Source organism: Perca fluviatilis, chromosome 1 (genome assembly GCF_010015445.1).
Source record: "Perca fluviatilis chromosome 1, GENO_Pfluv_1.0, whole genome shotgun sequence".
Classification (NCBI taxonomy): Eukaryota; Metazoa; Chordata; class Actinopteri; order Perciformes; family Percidae; genus Perca; species Perca fluviatilis.
The window spans coordinates 36,445,965-36,466,361 of record NC_053112.1 but is presented as its reverse complement, the minus strand read 5'-3'; the positions used below and the strand labels follow the sequence as shown (position 1 = coordinate 36,466,361).

The following is a 20,397-nucleotide window of genomic DNA, read 5'->3' as shown; positions in this document are numbered from 1 at the left end:
GAAAATTTTCAGTGGAAAATCCCCATCACCAATCACTCAAACAGCCACAGCTGGAGAGAACACCATCTCTGACAGCAGCGTGCCACCAATTAACAGGCAGAAATGATCGAAAAGAGCTTTACTCTGCAGTGCACAGGTTACACTCTCTGTCAGGCATCAAAAAACACATTTCTCTCCTGTGATGATTCTGACACACCACATGATCAGAGCTGATAGTAACTCCGCTTGGATCCACTCGGGTATTAGACATATTGACACACAGACCCGACACATGAGTAAATAGAAGAGGCCTGCGGAAAAATGCTGGTTGCAAGATGTTTGGCTTTGCAAATGTTTTTCATGAGAAAGGAAATGCATTCAAGTCATTTGATAGGGCTTAACAATGCCCACGATGGGTTTTGTTAAGAAACGCTGAACATAAGCTAACAAAACTCATCAGGTACCTTTAATAGAAGTCTTTAAGATGTTACTTTTTTTCTCATTTGGATTATAAAACTCTGTTGTTACTGTAGCTTTTTAACTTGAGCAAAACAATCACAAATCCCTAGTTTTCGTCTTCCTAATCATATTTAAAGTACAACACGACCTGACATTATCTCCTTTCTGAATATATTACATCATTTTCAGTTTGAGTGCTTCTGTAAATCAACTTTATTACTGATATTTAATGTGGGGATAGTAGAAGTAGAAGCAGGTGTCCAAGGCTCACCGGTGACCTCTGCTCAAGGCTGTGGATGTCCATGGAAACACCACTCGCCCGCCGTGATTGGCTGCAGTTTATGGTGGGCGTGGCTGCAGTATGTGTGATGACCGGCAGAGGAGGAGGAGGGTGGGGCATAGAGGCTTTTGGGTTCAGGAGACCGTTGGGGCTCAGCATCATGGTCTGGATCTTGAGCTCTGCACACACACAAACAGAATGCAAACATTTTTGTTACAGAGGTTACTAATACTCTGGACTTATTTTTGCAGTTTTGGCCCAAAGGTCCAAAAGAGAAAATTTGAGGACATGAAGTGCAGTTTCCATTTTGTAATTTAAGGATACACATAGTGAAGTTTTCAAATAAAGATACCAAAATTGTTTCGTCATTGTCGTTATGTGTATGTTTCCAGTTCTAAGTTAATCTAAGAGTTTTTACCTGCAGCATACAGCTCTCTCAACTTCTCCTCATCCTCGAAAGAGAGCGATTGTCTCTCGTCATCTGTCTCCGATCTGTTGGCATCACCCTAAAAACACAGACACACACACACATCACTGGGATCCCCACTATCATCATCGTCTTCGTCATCATCACCTTCCCTTTTCTTTACTGTCTGTTGACTGTTGTAAAAGTGAAAAATATGAGCATGTTGAGAGGGAAAGACAGAGAGACAAAGAGCGGGAGGAGGGAGGCAGACGGACGAAGGGGATCTCCAGTGTTCTCTAGTTGAGTTATGTGCATGGCTTTGGCTGCGATCTCCTGTAGTCACGCCAATAAAGCTTTACTGAATTTAATTAAAAATCACGCCAGAAAGATGGAGGCAGACGGCTTTGGCAAAGGGTATCTGTATGAGAGTGTGTGTGTGTGTGTGTGTGTGTGTGTGTGTGTGTGTGTGTGTGTGTGTGTGTGTGTGTGTGTGTGTGTGTGTTTACGAGAGAGAGAGAGAGAGAGAGAGAGAGAGAGAGAGAGAGAGAGAGAGAGAGGAAGCAAGTGTTCTCTGATGCTGGAGATAAAAGATGAAAACTAAACAACAAAAGCTCACCAGCTGTGAATGGCAGGCGATATCAAACACATCCTACCCCGGAGAGGGGTGTGTGTCTGCGTGCGCGCGTGCGTGCGTTTGTGTCAGTGAGAAAGACAGACAAGGGGATAGAAAGAGAGAAAGAGGGAGATAGAGGAAGGGAGGACAACTGGGAAAGAACAAGAAAAAAGAGAAACCACACAGGCAGGATGGTGGAGATTATTCTCTTGTAGGCAGCTTTGGTATCATCAGCACAACAGAGCTCAATTAGTCTCGTTCCCTCTGCCTCATTCTCTAAGTGGCTCAAATAAAACGGCATCTTTGCCCTTACTTCGGCTTGGAAGCCCTCAACCAAAATGGCTACAAGCAGGTTGAAGAGGACGTAGTTGCCAAAGGTCATAAGGGCGACAAAATAGAGGGCAGCCAACGGCGACGTGGAGGCCATCCCATTATAGAGCACCGCATTCCAGTCCTCCTGGGTGAGGATCTGCAGATGGGAGGAGATGTGGAAAGAGAGGTGGTGGAAGTCAAACGTATGTGGGGATAACAAAAATACACAGTCAACCACAAAACGGACCAGTGATGCAACCTACATTGCAGCTGTCGTAAGTATATTAATAAGAATAGCAGTGTATTCTTCCTTTAATATCTCATTGTCAGATGAACATTAATGATGCTCATCAATGTTAAATAAGCTCCTGTGGAGTGTTTGTTTCATTGCTCTTCCTCCCACTCTGCCTGTGAAGCATAACTTACCTGCCCACTGGGATATTGTTTATATTTTGTTAAAAAATCAAGTGTGAGCACTCGCAAATTGGAGCAAATGAAATAATGGAGAATATTGGCATCGCTACTACCGGTGACGGCGGCAGCTGCTGTTTGAATCTCATCCCAATTCATTTTGAAAATTACATTTATCGGAAATTGCTCTAAATTAAATATTTCGTCAATGTATTTGTGTGTTCATACACATAGACACCTGTATGTTTGCTTTTGTTTGAGAGAGAGAGATTGAGAGAGAGAGAGAGAGAGAGAGAGAGAGAGAGAGAGAGAGAGAGAGAGAGAGAGAGAGAGTGTATGTCGGTGTGTTTGTCTAACCTGAAACACAGTGACAGTCGCCCAGAGCAGAGAGTCAAAGTTTTTCCTGTCAGGTAAGGTGTCTCCTCCATCTTGTCGCAAGCCAAATTTACAGCCGAACAGATGCATCCCCAAGATACTGCAACACACAAGCAAACATACACACAGAATGGGAAAATACATTACTTACATTACACGGTAATTCAAGATGAATATGTAATGCTGCCTGTGTAAATAATTGTGCATGTGTAAAAAGAGATGGTACATGTGGTAATATGTCCTGTAACAGCGTGAGAAAAAGATCAATTAATGATTTTTGTGAGGCATAATTAAAACTGAGGCAAAGCTGAGAAAACAGTTTGGCTTGTCTCAGCCTGCAGTATTGCCTCTTGAGGAAAAAAAAAATATACCTGAATATGAATATAAAGAGCATCAGCAACATGCAGAATGTGGCCACATTGTCCATGGTCTTCATTAGCACCACCAGCTGCCTCCTCAGAGCAGGAAGGAAGCGGACCAGCTTCAACACTCTCAGCAGTCGGAAGGTTCGCAGCACCGAGAAGCCTCCCTCTGCCTCACCCACAATCTCCCACACACTAAAACACACAACAATGACAAGCAGATTATAAACACAAAGTTAAATTCACATTAAAGCAACCAAGGAATCGATATGTACTTAACCTCAGCTCTAACTCTTTTGAAGTCAGCATTAGTATCACCCACAAAAGCCTCCCTTCCAGGTAGGGAAAGGGTTAAGTCATTTTTCTTGTGACAATGTGGCAACTGAAAAGAGGAAATGGGCCAATGCTGTTTACAACTTACCAGCCAATAAACGAGGTGAGAGCACTGTGCACTGGCACAGTAAACAAGCAAAGCCCTTCAAGCACAGATACATAATTTAGCTTGTAGTACTACATAATGGAGTGAATACAGGCCCCTTTGACTAAGAGTGCAACCACATGGATTCCCTGCCAGAGCCAGAGCCACTGTGACAGTTTGAGAAATGCAACTGCAGTGCTAACTCACAGTGAGGATTTTCCAAAGACAAGACGAATATCTACTAACAGAATTCCCAATTTTGGGTAAACATAGTGTCAAAGACACCCCGCGCCCCCCACAGCCCCCACCTGATGATGACAATGATGCTGTCGAAGCCGTTGTAGGGGTTCTTGATGTAGCCAAAAAGGCCGAGAGCCAGGAGCTTCAGCAGCATCTCGAGACCGAACAGACTCGTAAACACCATGTTACTGATCTCCAAAATATCTGTCAGCTCCTGTGGCTGAAGAGGCGCAGTGTTTGTGGAGAGAAAACAGGGAGAGATTGATGTACAGATATTGGACAGGCAGAGAGAAAAAAGAACAAATAAAGAGAGACAGACAGGCTGGCAGCGAGGAGAGCAGAAGAGTCAACATGTTAGGAATTTCTGAAATGCTATTTAAGGCTACAGTGGAGGTCTTAGATATGGAGAGAGAAGCTGTTCCAGGATTTGAATGCAGGTGTGTTTTTACCCACAAACATTTGGAGTAGATTGAGTGAATATACTTTTATAATTAATAGTATTGATATTACTTAAAGCAGTGGTTCTCAAACTGTTCTCTTGGGGCTGGCGAGGCATTGCAGGAGGGACCCAAAGCCCTAGATACACAGTTGGAATTTGGGATATTAGGCTATATAAATAAAACTGACTTAACTTGACACACACATGACTAGAATGAAAATATGTTGGAGCACATCTAAGGTTGAGTTCATTTGATTCATTTTGAACAAGAGTGTTCTCATGTTAGCAAGGTTACTAAGATAATAAGAAGATAGTTAAGAAAAGCCTGCTCTTAGGTTCACTGACAAATAAGTGAGAGTGTTTTTTGGAGTCTAAATTTAGTTCACGTAAAGTTCTAGATAAAATTACATTCAATTTGGCAGTTTTTGTCAGTGAATTTTACATAATCATCATTGGTTTATACCAATGAAATTAGTTTGCTGGAGGGAAGGGGCATGATTTCAAACGGAGGCATGACAAGGTTTAACAACCACTGATTTAAAGGGCCTTTTTGTTTTTTTTACTTTTTAAGAATATATCTTATACCTCTATGCCATAGAGCTATTGTCATCTAAAAACTATCATAAAAACACATTGCAGTAAAGGCCATAACAATCGCACACATAAAAGAGCCACCATGTACCGTGGCATAAGGTGGCATTTCTTCATCACAGTGAATACAAACATTGTGGCTTATTTCTCCCGGCTTGTCAAACCAACAAAGCAGTGTAAACAAGTAACAGTGTCTCTGAGCATGCTCAGTGACATTTGCCTGACAGAGCTACTCTCCTGAGATAAAAAAAAAAAAAAACACGTCTCTGAGGTGTTTCAGACTAAACCGCACTGTTCACGTTCACTAAAACGAGAGAATATAGTCCAATGAAATTGTATGGCTCTTCGTACTAAATTGTTTTTACATGACAATTGATTTCTATGGTGCAGAGGCTTTGGTAACGTATTCATATATCACTACATTCACTCATACACTTTCATTGGCTTTGGTCTCTTCAAAGGATTTTTTGATAATAAAAATGGATAAAATAGAACAGGCCTTATCCTTAAACATTAGTTATTCAAGAAGTCAAGGCCATCCAGATCTGTCATATTGTTCAGGAAATGGACCAAACTCAATCTTCCCTCGTCTCCCACAGTCTATCCCTGCCTTTCAGCCAATCACAATGTCAGATCTGTCTTCCTCCTGCTCTTCACTCTTCCATTCGCTCTCACTCGCCTCTCTCACTCTTCCCCGTCTTTACACCGCTCAATCTCTCTCTCCCTCCTCCCTCTCTCTCTCTCACTCTCTCTCCTGTCCCAGGGTCACGCTTTAATTAACACTTCAGGTCTTATGAGTTTCTGCACCTCCTGATACATGGGTGTGCACACCCACACGCAGTCACACACGCACACACACACACCCTTCGTGATCCCATATGCTTGGTGCTGTAAGTGTTTATTGGACACAGTGATTAGCACATCCATTTTCAATCAAACTGTAGTCACATCCAATCTGCAAGAGCCACGCACATAGCTATGCATGTACACACAAACATGCAGCCTCTTATACTAAGACACACACATACACACATAACATACCTGTTCATGGGACTCTATGCCCATCGACAGTGTATTAATAAGGATGGCAATCATGATTCCTCTGCTGAAGTATCTGCTGCCAACAATGAGTTCCAGTTTAGTTTGAAGTCCCGCCCAGCAATGCTCCCACAGCCTTTTCTTTGGTTCAGATACCTGTGCATCACCGCTACAATGGCATGGGCTGTTACTATGACACGGGCTGTTGCCATGGCATGAGTTGCTGTACCCATGATGCTGGTCTTCCGGCTGCTCATTAACATTTTCGCTGTCACTAAGTTGGTTGTAGTAGATGCGATACGGGCATACTGAGGACTCTCCTAGGACTTCACCCGGCAACGGTAACGCAGGGTGCCCAGTGCACCCACCTGCACAGACACAAGGAGGAGGTGATAAAGACATGGGCCACAAAAATCATACATGCACAAGGTTAAAAGCAAATAGTGGATTCTGTATTGCACTTCTGCAGACATTCTGTCATTCAATATATTATGTGTTTGGTAAAGGAAAGCACCTTCATTTCATTTCTGGGAGACAAAAATGCAATAATATGGAAGCAACTGTGCAGTTGGGATGCTTTTGTGCAGAGGGGGAGTTCTTTTATTAGAACAGGAATGTGTGTGTGTCTTACTGTCTGTGTGTGTGTGTGTGTGTGTGTGTGTGTGTGTGTGTGTGTGTGTGTGTGTGTGTGTGTGTGTGTGTGTGTGTGTGTGTGTGTGTGTGTGTGTGTGTGTGTGTGTTTTGGGGGGACGAAGTGTGGAGTGAAGCGGGAGTAAGACTTCAGCGGAATTCATTAGCAAGCAGCTCGGGAGGAATGCTCCAATGACAACAACAAACACTAATCTAGCACGAGCAGTTCACTTGTCATCACAAATAGAAATAGAAAAATCATGTTTAACCGGAGACTAATATAGTGAATCCAATCCAGTCATTCCATAGATAATGTGGGCTGCAAGGGAACTTTCAGCAGGCAGACTTGTGGAAAATGGCTCTGCGTTACAAAAAAATACACTTATCTGGAGCTGTGATTTTCAGGGTTTTGGCCCATGATCCCCATACTGAATCATTTCTACTCCATTTTTTTGTGTATGGGAAGTGTGCCAGCTACAATTAGAATTTATTACTGAATTGTATTAAAATTTGATATGTATTTTCTCGGTTGCTTAACCGATTTTACACATCAAAGTCACTCATCATGGAGAGTACTACTCAGCCTGTAAAAACAGTTGTATGTCTTCTAACACTGGAGAAGCTTTGTAAAGCCAGATAAAATAGCCCCACGTGATATCACTGTGATGTCATCGGGTAAATTTTGTCTTAGGGACTTTGCAATTTTTTAATGGAAAGCGTGCATGTTGCGTTTTTGGAGCATACCATGAGTTTAAAGTCAGGATATCTTGCCCTCTGCAGCTTTGATTTTGACCATCCAGTTCTATGTTTCTCTGAAGTGAGTCACTCAATTTTATTGGAGAACCCCTTTAAACCCTGGCCCAACATGCAGCTATTCAATTTAAAAAATATATCTTTTATAACACATTTGTTTCACAAGTTAAATATTTTCAATCAGAGTTGTTATCCCATGTAATGCAAAGGATGCTGTGAAAATATCTCAAACATCCTGTTGCAAATCCTTTTTATGAATATTCACATCCTAACTCTTATCTTATCCTATATCTCCCCTCAGATTTCAGGAAATCAAGCCTAGAGGAGGAGAGCTGGATAAAAGGTTAGGTCAGAGAGAAATATTTTGGCTCAATTGTCAATTGTTGACACCTCAACCTTTAGGCTTGAATAAGAAGTTTGACTTGAGCATTATGCTCTAATTTGACACCATTTTAAACTATGGTGTTGTGAGGTACGACAGCATTTGCCTGATGTTTTTTTTACATCGTTTATGTATGCAACTGCTGCACATGTGGGTTTCCCTTCCCTTTCATAGATCGTTTCACTATTTGTTGTCCACAAATCCCTTGGGACTACAATACACAGAGTGTGATCTTATGTAAGGGATAAACAGATGTGTTGCCTTGGGGCTAATTACCTGAATGTATAAATATACCACAGGGTTCTTGCATTCCGTTTGCCTTGTAGGCCTGATCAAGGTCTATGACTGAAAGCTTGTTAATGTATTCAAGAAAAATGTGCAGACTCTAGCATGCAGAAGCTCTTCTTCTTTTTAAAATGCTTTGAGCACCAAAAATGTTTTTAAATCCACTGTCAGAGGTGGCAGATGTCTGTGATCTGCATAAATGCTACTGAGCGTGAGTGGGAAAATACACTGTGTTGTAATTTGGGTGAACTGAGCCTCAAAGATTATTTCTTTAAAGACGGAATTAAAAGAAATAATAGCAAAGTTACCCAAATCACTCTGACAAACACAATCAGGCTCATTAAAGCTTTGGCGACAACTCTTCTTTTTATCCGAAGAATTAACACTGCTAACGTTGCTAAAATACAGGGGGCCTCCAAACCAGTGCATCCACCCCTGTAAGGCCCAGGTTGACAAGCTATGGCCTTGAGAGCACTCACACTCACAGGCTGTTTAAAATAGCATACTACATACTCAATCTTTATGTACTGCATACTGCCTACTAGATTAACAATTATGTATGCCATTAGCAGCAATACGTCCCCTATGCATCATGACTGTATCCATCACGACGTTATCGGTCTGACCTACCGTTGAATGAAAACTGTTTATCACAAATGTGCCCATGGGCCCACCACCTGTGGGAGGAACCGCTGGGGTCGGGTGCGCTGCCACATGGGTGGCAGTGAAGGTCAGGGGCCTCGACGGACCAGACCCGGGCAGCAGACGCTGGCTCTGGGGACGTGGAACGTCACCTCTCTGTGGGGGAAGGAGCCGGAACTGGTGCGGGAGGTGGAGCGCTACCGGTTAGATCTGGTGGGGCTTACCTCTACGCACAGTCTCGGTTCTGGAACCGTACTCCTGGATAGGGGTTGGACTCTTTTCTTCTCCGGAGTTGCTCAGGGTGTCGGCGGGGCCGGGTGTGTGGGGATACTAACAAGCCCCCGGCTGAGCGCCCGCTACGTTGAGTTTACCCCTGTGGACGAGAGGGTTCGCCTCCCTCGCCTGCGGGTTTGTGGGGAAAACTCTGACTGTTGTTTGTGCATATGCACCAAACAGGAGTTCCGAGTATTCGGCCTTCTTGGAGACCTTGAGTGGAGTCCTGCATGGGGGCCAGTGGGGGACTCCATTGTTCTGCTGGGGGACTTCAACGCACCGCGTGGGCAATGATGGAGACACCTGGAGAGGTGTGATTGGGAGGAACGGCCTGCCGATCTAAACCAGAGTGGTTGTTGTTGGACTTCTGTGCTAGTCATGGATTGTCTATAACAAACACCATGTTGAACATAGGGATGCTCATAAGTGTACCTGGTACCAGAGCACCCTAGGCCGAAGGTCAATGATCGATTTTATAATCGTTCATCTGATCTGAGGCCGTATGTTGGACACTTGCGGGTGAAGAGAGGGGCAGAGCTGTCAACCGATCACCATCTGGTGGTGAGTTGGGTCAGGGGTGGGGAAGACTCTGGACAGACCTGGTAAGCCCAAACGTGTAGTGCGGGTAAATTGGGAAACGTCTGAGGAGGCCCCCGGCCAACGGACTTTCCAACGCGCACCTCCCGTGAGCTTTTCGTGCATCCCTGTAGGGGCTGGGGGCATTGAACCCGAGTGGACAATGTTCAAAGTTTCCACTTGCGCGGTGAGGCTGTGGTTTTAGGGTCTTAGGTGCCTCAAGGGGCGGTAACCCACGAACACCGTGGTGGACACCGGTGGTCAGGGAAGCCGTCCGACTGAAGAAGGAGTCTTTCCGGGATATGTTATCCCAGAGGACTCCGGAGGCAGTTGCAGGGGACCGGCGGGCCCGAAGGGCTGCAGCCTCTGCCGTGAAAGAGGCAAAGCAGCGGGTGTGGGAGAAGTTTGGAGAAGACATGGATAAGGATTTCGGTCGGCACCAAAGTGCTTCTGGAAAACTGTTCGCCACCTCAGGAGGGGGAAGCGGGAACCATCCAAGCTGTGTACAGTAAGGATGGGACACTGTTGACCTCAACTGAGGAGGTAATAGGGCGGTGGAAGGAGCATTTTGAGGAACTCCTGAATCCGACTAATACGTTAGAGGCAGAGCTGGAGGATGACGGGGATTGTCGCCGATTCTCCGGGCGGAAGTCACTGATGTAGTCAAACAACTCCACAGTGGCAAAGCCCCGGGGATTGATGAGATCCATCCAGAAATGCTCAAGGCTCTGGGTGTGGAGGGGCTGTCCTGGTTGACACGTCTCTTCAACATAGCGGTGGAAGTCTGGAACAGTGCCAAAGGAGTGGCAGACTGGGGTGGTGGTTCCCTTTTAAAAAAAGGGGACCAGAGGGTGTGTGCCAATTACAGGGGTATCACACTTCTCAGCCTCCCCTGGTAAAGTCTACTCCAAGGTGCTGGAAAGGAGGGTTCGGCCGATAGTCGAACCTCAGGTTGAGGAGGAACAATGCGGATTCCGTCCTGGTCGTGGAACAACGGACCAGCTCTTCACTCGCAAGGATCCTGGAGGGGGCCTGGGAGTATGCCCAACCGGTCTACATGTGTTTTGTGGATTTGGAGAAGGCGTATGACCGGGTCCCCGGGAGATACTGTGGGAGGTGCTGCCGGGAGTATGGGGTGAGGGGGTCTCTAATCAGGGCCATCCAATCTCTGTACGACAAAGTGAGAGCTGTGTCCGGGTTCTCGGCAGTAAGTCGGACTCGTTTCAGGTGAGGGTTGGCCTCCGCCAGGGCTGCGCTTTGTCACCAATCCTGTTTGTAATATTTATGGACAGGATATCGAGGCGTGTGTCGGGGAGGGGTTGCAGTTCGGTGGGCTGGGGATCTCATCGCTGCTTTTTGCAGATTATGTGGTCCTGATGGCATCATCGGCCTGCGACCTTCAGCTCACTGGATCGGTTCTGCAGCCGAAAGTGTGAAGCGGTTGGGATGAGGATCAGCACCTCTAAATCGGAGGCCATGGTTCTCAGCAGGAAACCGATGGAATGCCTTCTCCAGGTAGGGAATGAGTCCTTACCCCAAGTGAAGGAGTTCAAGTACCTTGGGGTTTTGTTCGCGAGTGAGGGGACAATGGAGCGGGAGATTGGTCGGAGAATCGGGCAGCGGGTGCGGTATTACATTCCATCTATCGCACCGTTGTGACGAAAAGAGAGCTGAGCCAGAAGGCAAAGCTCCGATCTACCGGTCAGTTTTCGTTCCTACCTCACCTATGGTCATGAAGGCTGCGTCATGACCGAAAGAACGATCCAGGGTACAAGCGGCCAAAATGGGTTTTCCTCAGGAGGGTGGCTGGCGTCACCCTTAGAGATAGGGTGAGAAGCTCAGTCATCCGTGAGGAGTTCGAAAAAAGGAGCGCGCTTTGGCACGTCGAAAGGAGCCAGTTGAGGTGGTTCTGGCATCTGGTGAGGATGCCCCTGGGGGCCTCCCTAGGGAGGTGTTCCAGGCACGTCCAGCTGGGAGGAGGCCTCGGGGAAGACCCAGGACTAGGTGGAGGGATTATATCTCCAACCTGGCCTGGGAACGCCTCGGGATCCCCAGTCGGAGCTGGTTAATGTTGCTCGGGAAAGGGAAGTTTGGGGTCCCCTGCTGGAGCTGCTCCCCCCGCGACCCGACACCGGATAAGCGGACGAAGATGGATGGATGGATGGACAAATGTGATATTTCCCAGCATTATTTTAAGGCAAATTAAAATGATTAAATATTTTAGTGTTAAATATGTTTTCTGCAGTACATCATTTATGTGAGCTCCCGTGCTTTTTCTCTTAACTGTGCCTTAAAGCTATTAACTATTTTATGTTAATGAAGGTCCGTTACATTCAAGCCATTGCCAAATGAGTTGATACAGCTCCACAAAACTACCTCTGTATTTCTCAGTATGGCTATGTTTACAAAATAGTGTAGTCCGGCGACTTTCGCACGCAGCAGCTTGAGTGATGCGTTTTATGTCACCTGAGAAAGGACAACAGCAGCGTTCAGCTTTGGAGACTGCTGCAACAGGTGAAGGTATGGCTGAAAACCCAAAGAAGCGCCCACAAAATGTTTCTGTCAGTGATTGTACTGCTAAGAAAAGACCCACACGTTCAGCATAAGAGAAAATGGCAGACGGCAAAGACAAACACCGATAGCCATTGGTGTGGCTTTTCCCTTTTCCTAGTTGGAGAGCGCTGAGAAAGAAAAGGCACCGAGGTCAGACACGGATGTCACCTCACTGCTCTTGAACAGGTTAGTAATGGGTTTTGTAACTATAAGGAGTAGGTGCGCGATCACCGAAGGCTTGCGTCATGTGGCTGCGTCGACTCTGTTTTTGTCATTACTTAAAGGTATTATGGAGGATTTTCTTTTTCCGGGTGGATCATCAAGACTATTGGTCCTCCTAGTTGTCAATCATTCTGGTGATATGTTTATGTAAGGCCGTCGTACGTGCTCGTCCCTAGGTAGTTTTCACTTTCTGCGCATGCGCACTTGCAGGTGTATATGTGTGGTGAGCATAGGTAGTGAGCTACGGTTTCAGCCATTCATTGAAGCTCGCCGTTCTCACCGTGTTTTTTCAAAATGTCTGAGGGTCGCAAGAGAAAAAGTGTCTAGGACTTGTATGACAAGAAGAGAAAGGCCTCTGAAGAAAGAAACAAGACCGGAGTGTTTTTGGGAGAATATTTCACACGCTGGCGTGCGCTAAAAGCACAGGTTGGGCTTCCCACTGATGCCTCAGTCGCGAAGTTTCTACTCGACAGGTAAAGTTTGGCATGCTATTTGGAGAAATCCATTTAAAATCACTGCTAGTAAAAGTTGATGTAAGCTATGATTAGCGATGCTAGCCCTGGCACAAGTCACGCACCGCGCACACACGGTAAACATCTCCATTTGTGAAAAAGTGCAAATCTTCTTTGGGAAAGTAGGCTTGTATGAGCCATGCCGACAGCAACTTGTAAACAGTGCACTCTCATGCACACGTTTAATAGGCGTTCCCTCTCGGGAGCAGGTAGAGTGTTGCGCATGTGCATTTTTTCAAAAAGTGGAGAGAGCGGTTCTTTTCTAAAATTCGGGATAATCCTCCACTATACCTTTAAGTTCCTAATGGGGGGCTTTAACTTTACTCACCATCATTCATAATTTTATGAATGGTTGTCCAATGGTTAATTATTTAAACCACTTCGCAGTCCCTCTTTGGACAGTCTGAAGAGCCGCAATGCATTTTGGGGCGGATTGAGTATGTCCAGTAAGCTTACGTCCCATGCTCAGATATTCGTATACTGGGCATTTCTCACATACATAAAATCCACATACTATGCAGTTGAAATAAACTACTGTACATACTAAATTTTTACGTCATACACAGTATGATGGTATGTTAGTATGTGATTTTGAACACACCAACTGACTCACACACACACACACAACCCTTCGTTCTCACCATGCTCCACCGCCAGCTGCGGCAGTCGGTTGACGTTCTCCGTGGCAACCAGCCTCTTTTGGTCCTGGTCTTTTACATCCATGTAACTGAGAAGGGGCGATATGAAGGGATAATTAAAACCATTCCCTCCATTTCTGACAGCAGGCTCAGACTGAGGCTGCTGAGGCTGCTGAGGCTGCTGATGCTGGTGATGATGATGGTGATGGTGATGATAAAGCTGCTGAAGGTGCGACAGGTCGTTTGGAACGTGTCCTGAGTGCCGGTGGGCAAGTCCGTTCATTTCCCCAACTCCTCCCCCTCTGGCAGCTCCACCTCCTCTGTCTTTCTGGCACACGCAAACACAGTGAAAGTGTGTGCGTGCCTGAGCATAGCAGCGGAAGAGTCGTCGCCACGCTTTGCGGCCCAGGTGCGCCAGGTAGCGGATGATCTCCTCGTAGCAGCTTCCTGGTTGGCTGTCACTGGCCAGCGTGGAAGCTGATTGGTGGAGCTGCCGGGCGCACTGCTCCGACTTCATTAAGGCGTGTTCTCTCTGCTTTGTTTCAGAAAACTGGGTTGCTATGACAACCAGGCACAGGTTGATCATGAAGAAAGAGCCCACCTGGTCATGACAAGGCACACATTACACACTGTTGTAACACATGGTACAGTATATGTGTGTGTGTGTGTGTGTGTGTGTGTGTGTGTGTGTGTGTGTGTGTGTGTGTGTGTGTGTGTGTGTGTGTGTGCGTGTGTGTGTGTGTGTGTGTGTGTGTGTGTGCACTTACTATAATAAGGAAGATGAAGTAGATGAAGTTGTAGAAAGAATGTGCATCCATGACGTAGTACATGATGTCTACCCAACCTTCTAGAGTAATTACCTGTATAAAAGCACACACCCAGAGTAATCACAGTAATGTGTGGCACGTAGTGTGCATCATATGATATATATTATGATATATTATTATTATATGTTGATTAAAGATGTATCCCTTTATATAAATACTTCAAACATTTACCTGAAAAATGGCAATCCATGCATATCCAATGTTATCAAAGTTAATTGCTCCTTTGTGTGGGTTTACTTCCCCGGCTCGACACTCATTGTAATACTGGTACCAGTTTACACATGACACTGGTTCATCTACACCCATCTCTGGAAGGGCCTCCTCAGCACCCAGGAAGCAGGAAGTCCTGCCTACACGGCGCCGAGGCACATCAGAGCATCGAAGCATCCCGTTCTCCCTTTCCATTGAGCAGATGAAGGGGTGGTCATCGGTGCCATCTGGCCGATAGTAGCCACTCAGGAAGGAGATGTTATATCTCCTGGAGAAGAGAACAAACATTTGATATTATTATTTATTTATGTATAAACATTTGTATTATTAACTAATATACAGTATTTAAATGTAACAGAGGAACCAAACACCCCTGTATGCAGTGCTGCTACATTTCGGAGAGAAATATTGTACTTTTTACTCCACTACATTACTTTACAATTTAAGATTTTTGCAAACAAAACACATGTAGTTTATAAAATCTGATGTTTTATTATAAATGAAACTACCCAACAAATAATGTCATGCTGAAATGATTAGACCATTAAACACATAATTTGTTTTTGACGCTTTTGAAGCTTTTTTCGTTTCCAGGTTCTAAACTGTGAGGATTTTTCTGCATTGAGTACTTTTACTTTGAATACTTTATTTACATTTTCCTGATGATACTTACATACTTTTACTTAAGTAACATTTTCAATGCAGGACTTTTACTTGTAACAGAGTACAATGTTGTATTAGTACTTTTACTTAAGTAAAGGATCTGAATACTTCTCTCAGCACTGACTGAATGTTTCCTTATTGTAAGCAAATCCTCCGAAAAGACCAAAACCAACCATGCTTGAGTCTGTTTCTCTTCTTCTACTTCTTTTTCCTGTCTGTGGCACTCAGCCCCAAGCCCATTTGATCCTTAATGTTAATCTTTAAAAGTGGGTCACAGAAATGTAAATATAGCTGTATTTTTACATTAACAGCTGGACACTGTCGTTTACTCAGCCACGGATTAATAGACATTTGGTGAGCTAGTGGGTAATCACAACAACAGGGCCGTGAATGTGAGATTGACTCAAAATTAACTATAGTGCCCATGTTCATTTAAATGAAGGAACATGACACCCAGTGTAACGCTGTGACTCACTAATGTGTTTTTAATAGTTTTTTGGACAATTGAGCTCTATAGCACAGAGAAATAAGCTGTATCAGACTCTGGCTGCACAGATAATACTTGTTAGTCGAATCAATTCATTGCTGGTTTTTGTCCAATAGGAAACTAGAATACAATAGAATAGAATAGCACTGGTCTAAAATACGGACAACACGTTTCTGGACAAAATCATGTAAAGTTTGAATGATTTTTTAGGAAAACACACAAAAGGTCTGTTTTCTGGGGAAAAAAAAAACAGAAAGACAGTCTAAAATACACAAGGGTGCTTAAGGAGGAAATGAGGAAACAGAGAGAGAAATACAGATGAAGGTAAAAAAAGAAAAAAAAGAGAGAGGGTGCAGTGGAGAGATAAGCAATCAATCATCTGTGGTGTAGAGAAGGGTCACAGAGGAGCACTGCTCCCTCACTTCTTATTAAGAAAGTCATTTTGCTGTTTATGAAGCAGAAAAAAATAATCTAAATTGCTAACTGAAAATAAAATCTAGAGAAGGTTAGTAAAGATTAGTTTTGGGTAAAAATGTAAAGGCTACTTTCACAGCAAACTAATGTGACACTAGTCTTGCATTGCCAGACCTTCCTCCACAGTGCTGCGAAGGAGGGTCTGGCTAATCCACACAGCATTCCGGGATGGGAGAAAAACATGCTCTGGTTTATTGGCATTTCTTTAAACCAATCACAATCGGACAGAGCCACGGTGCCGCTGCAAAATAGCCTCGGGAAGGAACTTGTTTTGGTGGAACATGTAACATGCAACAGAAAACTCAGATTGGACAGATAGTCTAGCTAGCTGTCTGGATTTACCCTGCAGAGATCTGAGGAGCAGTTAGTCCTCAGAAATCGAACGGAGTTTAGAATTCCAACACAAAGAAAGCGGAAGGTAACGGACATCCGGCCAAAAAAGAGGGACATCCGGCGGACGTGGAACGTCGTGGATATAGACTAGTTTGACACAAGATTGTGATATGTGATATTGTCTTTCCTGATACAGCTGTAGTATGTTAGAAAGTCAATCACAGACTCCTGCCTTTGTGATATGAAATAGTTAGAAATTATGAAATTGCTGTTCATTACTTTTGTACAACGCTGATGCTTTTGTTTTTGTCACAATGCTGTGTAACTGAGTAGTCCATTCGGCTCACTCTAAAATCAAAATCCCATCTTAAAACTTCTCTTTTTAAAAAAGCCTTTAATTATTGTCAGCCCAAAGTTGTATCCCGTTTCCTGTGTTTTATTTATTTATTTTCTGTGTTTAATCTTATTTTATTGTACTGGGAGTATATATTCTTTTTAATTCTATCTACTTTTATTTAATGGTGGTGCAGATTTGTTTTCTGCTATTTCAATAAAGTTTATTATTATTATCATTATAAGTATTAGCTATTACTTATTATAGTATAGTATAAAGTTACAGTAGTACTATAATTTATTAATTGTATCCGACTACTCCAAAACAGTAAAACAGTACAACAGCTGTTTGGATGCACCCCCACCTCTGCATGCACCACTGTCAGGGATTATTATAGGAGTGGGATGGTTGAGCAGATGTAAGGTCAGGTAGTGACCATGATGTTATCTGATGTTATGTGATATTATCTGATCTTGTTTGTGAACATGTGAGCAGGAGCAAGAGTGAGAGCAATGGTGTAACGCCGTCAGTTTGACGGCGATCGAGCATGACATGAAGGAGAGAACTGGAGTGATAGTGAAACTCTGAGGGTGCATGTTGAAACAGCCACAGAAAGTCCCTAAACAGCGACACACAAAATTCACTTAGCCCCCTCAATCCCTTGATTTGTGATCTCTGATGCTGGAGGTTCCAGCAGGAAACACATTTACTTCCTCCCAGACAGAGCTTATTGGATAACAAACAAGATCAGACTATCGGTGATATTGATCCCCTCTTAGAAATAATGGCTGAGTGAAAGTAGCTTATCATAATTGATTGAGCCAATTGTGAGCAAACTTTTGACACAAGTTTCATGGCAGTGATTGTAACTACTGTTTTAATAAACAATAGTAACGAGGCCATGGCATCCCTTGTTGTGACATCTGTGGGTTACTATGGTAACTCACATCTTGACATCCTCTCCCATGAAACAGCGGTTCCTCAGTAGCCCCGCCCACAGCTGCACACCAACAATGCCAAAGATGAAGAAGACGAAGAAGCACAGTGCCAGCACATTGCCCAGCATGGGAAGTGTGTCTAGGAGGAGGGTCACCAGGATACGCATACCTGCCAACACACACACATACAGCACAAACACCATAGGCAACTGCGCACATACTAGCAAATATCTGCATGTAACTTTAAATTGGCAGTTACAGGAAGTCTTGGCCAGACAGGAGAACTCTTTGAATGTATTCTGCTCAAAACTGGAGCAGTGCAATTAATTGAATGGCAAATAATTAGGGTTCAAACACTAATATTAATAATTGGCCTCCCCTACACTCTGCTGAAGAGCACAGATGCAAATTCCTCCTCTTCACTGCCTCTAGACTTGGCTACTTCAAACACACATGTGCCAAGATCACAGAGTGTAGTCAAAAAAGAAAAATGAAGTTGGCTGGCCAAGAACAACGCGAGAATCCAAATGATTACCATGACTTTGTTCAGTGTGTCCTGATTTGTTTAAACATGCGTCCATCAAAAGGAAAGCTGCAGCTGTTAATAGCGATGAAATGAAGTGGAATTAACAGTGCAGCCAGAGTACAAGGACACTGACACATTTTTTTTATTGCCTTGGCTATGAATGTGATTGCTGAATTCCAGCTGAGGGTGTTCCCATGTCAGATGAACAACATAGGAATTGCATCCCTTTTTATACATTGTACACCAATTATATGGGACAGGAAGTTGGTTGGAATGAAACAGAAAGAAGTCTTGCACGGTCATCCTATTTAATATTAAGTCAGTGGCTTTCTGAAGTGACCTACAGACTTGTGGAGACACTTGGTATCTTTCCTGCTGATGCTCTGCCAAGCCTGTTCTGCACTCATCTTCACTTCTTGCTTGTCTCGAGGGCTTTTTGCCCTTAATCTGGTCTTCAGCAAGTCAAACAGTCAAGAACTTTATACGGTGTGATCATAAAAACCTTCTTAATTGCCTTCTCTTTTCTTTGTTTGCAGCCTTCGACCTGCTGCATTGTCCGAAAGTCAGAAGAGTCCTATACGGTTCACCCAATTTGGATGTGAACACTCTGAGAAGTTTAAAGTCAGCTCTTTAACCTCACAGTCACTGGTTCATTTAAAATCCAACGTACTCGAGCACAGAGCCAAAAAGAATAAAAGACAATGAAAAACGGTCATAATACTCTCTGAGTGCAGTGTATCTTGGAGGGAAAAGGAGAAAAACTCACTGGGAACTCTGTTGATGGCTCGCAGGGGGCGGAGAACCCGGACGGTCCTGATAGCTGATAGGCTGACGTTGTGTCCATCAAGCGAGTACTCCAGCATTCTGCGGAGAGGGAAAGCCACCGCTGTGTCACTGGCATCTTGATCAGCCTGACCTTGGCAAACCCTGAACGCCTACAGGGAATCCAGCAGAACGCAGTGCACTGTCTCTGGGATACATAGCCTTTTAACTACCAATCACCGAGGTCTCTGTCTCTCAGGACCCAATGATGCCATTGTCATTCTGCGGAGCTGCCACACACACACAAACTTCCGCCGGTTCGTCTGAGCACGCGCACACACACGTTTGACATTTAACTGGCATTAAACAAGTGTCTAAGCTTCACACAAACCACACACATACACACACAATTTTGGCTCATATTTAATGTCAGATTTGCGTGTGTACGTGTGCAAGTGGGTGTGTGCAACTGTCAAACACTCACCCAACTATAACAATGAAGAAGTCCAATCTGTTCCATGTGTCACCTAGGTAACCGCTCTGACCTATGACCCCAAGAGCCACCATCTTCACCACCATTTCCCCGGCAAAAAACGCAAAGATCCCATCATCCAGAGCCTGTGTGCGGACACACACACACACACGCGCGCGCGCACACACGCACACACACACACAAACACACACACACACACACACACAGAGGATTAGTGTAAACTGATTAAGTGAGGGGAAAATTAAAGCAAAAACTTTTTAGTCCCTTGATAATAAAGTCTCAGAGCTGAACATAATTAGTTTGTAATTTCAGATTGTGTGTGTGTGTGTGTGTGTGTGTGTGTGTGTGTGTGTGTGTGTGTGTGTGTGTGTGTGTGTGTGTGTGTGTGTGTGCGTGCATGTGTGTGTGTGTGTGTGTGCTTTACCTGCAGCAGGAAAGGTGTGTGGTCACAGGGCTGGAACATGCCTAGAGTTACACAGTTTAGCAAGATGGCCAATATGCTCACACGCTCGAACCATGTGACACAAGGTTAAGGATCAACACCACCGAAGAGTTTGAACATTGATTACAACAACAATAATCAATATTAGAACATTTCCTGAAGCTGTGCTTCCAAATTTAGCAAATTAGGTGGATTGACAGGAGTCTCAGCCAATCACGACAAGCCAAGTAGATTGCTTCTTGCACTTTTCACTTCAGCTCCATCCTGGTCCTCCCCTTTGCCCAAATTAGAATTTTCTGGCTCTAGTACCTTTCAAGATGTTGGTAAGCAGTAAACCCTAATCCAAGCTGTATCATCACCAGATTCTGGCTTTGGAACAAGCTTTGTTTTCTACACAGCAAAAATGATTAAAAAAATAATAATAATACAGGCAGAGGGCAGGGTCTCTGCAGACACCACCACACACTTCTAGTGGGTCATAATTGATGATTGAGAGGGATTCTTTTTGTATGAGTCTAT

The 20,397-nt window shown here is 44.3% G+C and overlaps 1 protein-coding gene and 1 non-coding gene across 3 annotated transcripts in view; both read right to left on the bottom strand.

Annotated features, from left to right (window-relative positions):
- LOC120561828 (voltage-dependent T-type calcium channel subunit alpha-1H-like) overlaps positions 1 to 20,397 on the bottom strand; it is a 55,929-nt gene that overhangs the window by 21,760 nt on the left and 13,772 nt on the right. Inside the window, exons 3-16 of one of the 2 annotated variants that reach the window (XM_039805149.1) lie at positions 19,861 to 19,954; positions 19,428 to 19,561; positions 18,948 to 19,045; positions 17,665 to 17,824; positions 14,388 to 14,694; positions 14,157 to 14,249; positions 13,393 to 13,990; positions 5,927 to 6,291; positions 3,924 to 4,075; positions 3,207 to 3,392; positions 2,818 to 2,935; positions 2,051 to 2,206; positions 1,137 to 1,224; positions 710 to 897 (exon numbers count right to left, since the gene is read on the bottom strand). In XM_039805149.1, the coding sequence (XP_039661083.1) occupies positions 710 to 897; positions 1,137 to 1,224; positions 2,051 to 2,206; positions 2,818 to 2,935; positions 3,207 to 3,392; positions 3,924 to 4,075; positions 5,927 to 6,291; positions 13,393 to 13,990; positions 14,157 to 14,249; positions 14,388 to 14,694; positions 17,665 to 17,824; positions 18,948 to 19,045; positions 19,428 to 19,561; positions 19,861 to 19,954 (2,737 nt within the window). Of the gene's footprint in view, positions 1 to 709; positions 898 to 1,136; positions 1,225 to 2,050; positions 2,207 to 2,817; positions 2,936 to 3,206; positions 3,393 to 3,923; positions 4,076 to 5,926; positions 6,292 to 13,392; positions 13,991 to 14,156; positions 14,250 to 14,387; positions 14,695 to 17,664; positions 17,829 to 18,947; positions 19,046 to 19,427; positions 19,562 to 19,860; positions 19,955 to 20,397 lie in introns of those variants that run through there. The other variant, XM_039805229.1, reaches the window with a different exon arrangement.
- Positions 15,943 to 16,022, bottom strand: LOC120569582. Its single transcript, XR_005640902.1, has one exon. It is a non-coding gene; the product is annotated as a small nucleolar RNA SNORD83 (small nucleolar RNA).